A 6,000-nucleotide genomic window follows, 5' to 3' on the forward strand; every position below is an offset into this window, starting at 1 on the left:
CAGTCTTCAAAAAACAAACAGTCTGCAAAGGATAATGTCTGCGCGTGGTCTGCGCGGCGTAGACAGAAGAGGCCATGTAGATCTGCAGACAAAAAACTAACACTGCCTAAGAAACTCATTGAAGAATCATTTGGCAAAATGGAAAGAAACATGGTGGACCTGAAGATTATGAGAGGATTATGTGCTAATGGCATTCCTTTCAATATTTTAGGAAATTCGCAATTTCTTGAGATGGTTAGAGCAATCAACAAAGCACCCTCTGGTTACAAACCACCATCAAGTGAAAAAGCAAGGACTGTTTTGCTTGATGAATGCCGCAGAGATGTTGAAAAAGATTTAACTCCAATCAAGGACACATGGTATTCCCAAGGTATTTCCATTGTATCCGATGGGTGGACAAATATGAAACACAAACCTCTTATTAATGTTCTTGCAGTGAACAGTCGTGGGGCAATGTTCATGTATGCAGAGGATTTCTCTGGTCTGGAAAAAATAGGTGTGGCGATAGCAGAATACTTGCTTAGTGCTATTGAAAAAGTAGGACCAAACAATGCCCTTCAAGTTGTTACAGATAATGTAGCGAATTGCAAAGCTGCTGGAAGGGAAATTGAAAAGGTACACAAGCACATTTTCTGGTCTCCTTGTTGTGTTCATACATTAAACTTGATTTTTAAAGACCTTGCCAAAGAGTTTTATTGGTTGTTCAACACATATAGGAGAGGAAAAGTGATTGTTAACTATTTCCTAAACCACAATCAAGCTTTGACCATTTTTAGAGACAACTCACAGTTAGAATTGTTATGAGTGGCCAAGACAAGATTTGCGTCCCATTACATTTTATTGAAAAGTTTAATGGATTTTATAGAGGCTCTTGCTACAATCATTGCCTTAAATTCTTGGAGAGATTAGGTAAAAAATGTAAATGAAAACACTAGAGTTACTGGAGCCACAATTGTTGACACCATAAGAAGTGAAGAGCTCTGGGAAGATGTTGAAAGTATTTTAGCAATTACAAAACCAATAAGCCCCACTGTGTGATTTACCGCACCTACTCAAATGGCCCTGCTGACCACAAGAGTAACATCTTGATATCTTTGTTGTCTGATATGCTCCACTGTGTGATTTACCGCACCTGGAACATCGGCCCCAGCCCTGCTGGAAGTGTCTGAAGTCTTAGGCTTCTTAGCCTGACCCACCACTGCCTGTGTCTGCTCTGGCTTCCGCTTGGTGTGGAAGTCTAACTCCATTTCCCGTTCCCGGGCCTTCTCCACCATCTCATTCAGGGTTTTGCACCCTGTAAAGCTCACAAACTCTTGGATATCATCCCTCAGCATGGAATGATATCTTGTCCTCCGCATATCCTCATCGGTAGCATTCCGTGGGATCAACAATGCTTGCTCACGAAACTTGGAGGTGATTTCCACCACAATCTTGGTGGTCTACTGGAGTTCCTAGAACTCCCTTACCATCCTCTGCACATCAGTGGTTGGTGCAAAATCCAAATCAAATCACCGAACAAACTCAACCAATGTTATCCCAGCCACACTGGCTGCTTCCACCTGGCTAGTAACCTCGCCCGACATATCTCAGACTTTGTCTCTCAGCATGCAAGAAGAAAATCCCATTTTCCGCATCCAGACAAGAACTCGTGGGTTGGGCGTTCTCGATATCTGCCACCCAATATCGGCTAACAATGGGGTCCCAAACCCCGAAAAACTCCAGCACCCCGCATACCTTGAACTCCCAAAATGAGGGAGTTTGGGCCCCAACCTAGCCTACAACAATCTCGGCTCTGAATGCCCTGAGCCTCTCCTCCATAATTTCCACCATACCCTCCTTGACCGTCCTAAAGATGACTAGGGTAGCGTCAAGGATGCCCCTAGTAACCTCGACTGTAATAAGCTCGCGCAACCTCTCATCGATGACATTGGTCGTGTCGCCTGATCCAGCCTCGGATCCAGATCCCGATCCTGATCCTCTTGCTCCAAATCATGTCACCACCATGTTGAGCTCAAAATGTCATAAATCATAACAATCATGATACTTATACATGGGATCTTCCCACGCTGGTACTCCTTGGAGTCGTCAGATCTAACATTAGTTCGGGTATAGGTCCTATGCTTTTAGTAGTACGGGCCCAATACTACCTTCCACACCTACATGTACCTTTCCCAATGCTCTACCTAACAACTTTAATTCGTTCCAAATAAATCACATTCCACAGACTACCGCACCTCTCAAATCCTAGGCTGTCCTAAGATTTGCTCTACCCATACCAATCATAACCGGTTTCCTTTATGCATGCAAATTATACACAGAAAAGGATCAAATAGAATTTCGAATAAAATATTCTACCCTAGGACCATAACCAAACAAGGAACAGGAAATAAGGCCAAAACAATCATTCTGAGGCTATTAGCTCCTAACCGTATACAATTTTAAAAGCATGCATATAGCAAGTTCCATATGATTAACAAATCTCGAACATCAGTATAACATGGCTAACACATTGGGGAACTACTTACTTGGCTCGGATAATCACGTGCATTGCACTCTTATCTTTTCCTTTCTTTAAAAGTTTTTTTCATTTTATTTTTTTAAAACAATTTTACCATTTCCTTTGTTTGAGTCCTGACACACCCAAGAGTGTGCCCGAATCCCTCAAACCAAGGATCTGATACCAACTTGTAATGACCCAATTTTCAAAAGAAAATTTTCAATTTTATTTAATCCAATACATTTCCATAAACCATGAAATTCCAAAACAATTGCTTTCAAATCCACGTTCATTACAACTGTATTATGAATATTAGAGTGTCCCGTAAAGTGCACGTGTGAGAGTGCACGCCGCGCCATCACGCCTTGCCCTTGCCCTTGGGATCCAATGTACCTGAAACAAATCCACAACCTGTAAGCTAATGTTTACTGAGTTGCCCAAAGCATACCTCGCACACAATCCAATATACACATATCATATTAGCTATAAAGCTACACACACCACATAAGCTATGGATACATAAACTTGTAAGGATGTTGTGGGCTCCCCACAGGGTCTTACATCTTCGTGTCATGGGCTACCCTACATGGTCTTTACCTAGGAATGCCATAGGATACCCCACATGGTCTTATATCCAACTGCCACGGGCTCCCCCTGAGGTCTTTCATGCAATAACATACATAAGCAACCTAGCATATTATATCACAGAAGTATCTAACATACTATATACACATACATAAACCTATAAGGATGCCATGGTCTCCCCCCATGGTGATACACCATCGTGCCATGGGCAACCCCACATTGTCTTTACCTGGGAATGCCATGGGCTACCCCACATGGTCTTATATCCAATTACAACGGGCTCCCCTTGGGGTCTTCCATGCAATAACATACAATCACTAATATACCACATATCTCTACAAACACTAGTGTACCACATAACACAAAATGGGCTGGCCTTGGTGCCTTAGACCTATTGGTATAGTGAGAAGACTCCCACGTGTTGCTCTGACTCAACTGCCTGTAAGCATCATAATACGGACTTGTTAAAATCCCAAAATTACCCTCAAGGTCAACCCTGGTCAAAGTCAAAGTCAACAATCCATTTTGACCTCAACTCGTCGGGTGCATCTAGCCACTCGTCGAGTTCCTACCGAGTCCAGACAACCTGATCAAACCTTAGCCAACTCGCCGAGTTGTTTCATCAACTCGACGAGTTTACTTGATATTCAAAAGGTGGGGAAACTCGATTCGACTCGTTGAGTTCCTAGAGAAACTCGTCGATTCCCCCTTCCTTTTTGCTTGTTGTGATGATTCATCGAATCCAGGGACTCCAGGGACTCCAGGGCTTAGATCTAAAGCCCTAAGGTGTCTAGAAGGATAAAGTTTCCAACTTTACCTTCTAGAACCGTTCTAAATGCTCCAAGGCCCTTAACAAAGGTTGGAAAGCTCCAAAGCTTTGCCATATGGTCTAAAACTCTAAGGATCTGAAATACCTCCTTTCCAGAAAGGTTTCTAGTCCTTAAAATGTTCCAAAGATGGAGGCTTTATGGACATGCATGTCCAATGCATGTCCCTAGGTCATAATGGCCAAAAAGAGGGAAATATGCCCTAAAACCCTTGCATGGTGTCCTTGCTCAACCAAAGGCCAGATTGTAACATCCGGAATCCCAGGTATATTATTTAATATTTATTTTTTTGAATTATGAGAAGGAACTCGGCGAGTTGATGTGTAGACTCGCCGAGTAGGGTCATGATTCTTCATCCGGATTCACTTTGGACTCGGCGAGTCCATGAGTGGACTCGACGAGTCCACGCTGTTTAATGAAACCCTAAATTCTCCGCGGTTGGAGCCTATTTAAGGGTACTCTTAGCCTCCCATTGCGGCTACCAGTCCCTTGAGAGCTCCCTTAGTGATCTATATCGTTTGGAAGGAAGGAGAAGCCTTTATTGATCTTTCTTTCCTTGGTATGGCAAAGAGGAGGTGATCAAGAGCAACAGGAGACCGAAGGAGGTGTGGTTCAAGTGGTTTCAGAGTCCATAGATTCCAACTTGAGGTATTCATTCGACTTTTCTTCAGTTTTGGTATTGAACCTAGAGATTAGGGTTTTCTAACCTTTTGTGAGGATGTTTATGTGGAGCAATTGGTACCTTATCGAGTCTATGCTTTGGATCTGGACTTAAAGAGGTTCAGAGGCTTCAATCCAGTATGCTTTATGGGTCCTTGAGGGGTGACTGAACTTAGGTTGCCATTTATGGGACTAAATCTCCATTTGATGCCATTATGTATGTTTATAAGCATCAAGTTCCGAGCTTTACGTGATTATATTGATTGGAAAGGTCAGATCTATGGAATAGTGGAACGGAGCTGACCTGAGGAGGTCAAAAGAATCTGTACATGGCATGTACTCGCCGAGTTGTTCTTGGGACTCGGCGAGTTGAGTCAAGGTAGCCCCGCGATTCATGCCTGGGGACTCGTCGAGTAAAGGGAAGGACTCGACGTGTTAATTGGACTAAGGAGTTGAGTGGAGACAGGTGGACTCGCTGAGTTACCCAAGTGCACTGGCCGAGTCGGGTCGAAGTTGACCGTTAACTTTGGTTGGCTTTTAGGGTTTGGTCAGCAGCGAGGCCTTTGAGTCAAAATAGGGGTAAAATGGTCTTTTACCCTTCTGAGGATGTTAAGAAAGGATAGAGTACGGTCATATGTATGGGAATATTTGCCTTATGTGTTTAGGCGGAGTCTATATCGCATTTCCCACCGAGTCAGTGAGTTACCGAGATATCTGAGGTGAGTCTTCTCACTATATTGTACTCGGAAGAGTATTTATGTGTGACCGGAAGGTCGGATATGTTATGAGAAGTATGCATTGTATGTGATTAAGTTAACTGTTATATGAGCTATGTATGCTATGCTTGATGTGGGCCGGAAGGCGTTATGTTATGGGCCGGAAGGCATTGTGATGAGGATCGGTAGGTCGACGCTGGTAGGACTGGAAGGTTTACCGGGTTGGGACGGAAGTCCCCTGAGACACATGGACCGGAAGATCAAGGCCTGGAAGGGCGTATGTGTATGTAAGTAGTATTTTGGGGAACTCACTAAGCAATTATGCTTACAGTTGTTGTGTTATGTGTTTCAGGTCCTAGCGAGGACCGTGGGATGGCGCCGACGTGATCTGTACACACTAGCGGAGGATATATTTTATGATCTTGGGATTTATATGTTTTGTATGATGATATGATATATTGGATTTTTATGACTTGATTTGGAGGAAAACATGTTTAAGAAATGAAAATTTTGTTTTGAAATTTTACATCGTTACAAGTTGGTATCATAGCCTTGGTTTCAGGGATTCGGGTACACCTTCAGGCGTAACTGAACTCAAGCCGAGGATTTGAGAATAAAATTTCAATAATAAAAGCATAAAATTTTATAAGAGATTTTGTAATAACCAAAGAAGAAGCAGTGTGTACGGTCAGCCAGCGCCCGAACGGTAAAATCC

The 6,000-nt window shown here is 43.0% G+C and overlaps 1 protein-coding gene across 1 annotated transcript; it reads left to right on the forward strand.

The window, feature by feature from the left end:
- The first annotated feature begins 138 nt into the window (after positions 1 to 138).
- On the forward strand, positions 139 to 804 carry LOC145035878 (uncharacterized). Its single transcript, XM_078984382.1, has one exon. The coding sequence runs from the start codon at positions 139 to 141 to the stop codon at positions 802 to 804; it is 666 nt and encodes a 221-aa protein (XP_078840508.1).
- Positions 805 to 6,000: the final 5,196 nt, after the last annotated feature.

The sequence above is a fragment of the Lactuca saligna genome, chromosome 3, assembly GCF_052625555.1.
Source record: "Lactuca saligna cultivar CGN05327 chromosome 3, ASM5262555v1, whole genome shotgun sequence".
NCBI classification, from domain to species: domain Eukaryota; kingdom Viridiplantae; phylum Streptophyta; class Magnoliopsida; order Asterales; family Asteraceae; genus Lactuca; species Lactuca saligna.

Bases quoted from the DNA above. Each gene is read 5' to 3' on its own strand.
- LOC145035878 (XM_078984382.1), top strand. From the start codon at position 139: ATGGAAAGAAACATGGTGGACCTGAAGATTATGAGAGGATTATGTGCT.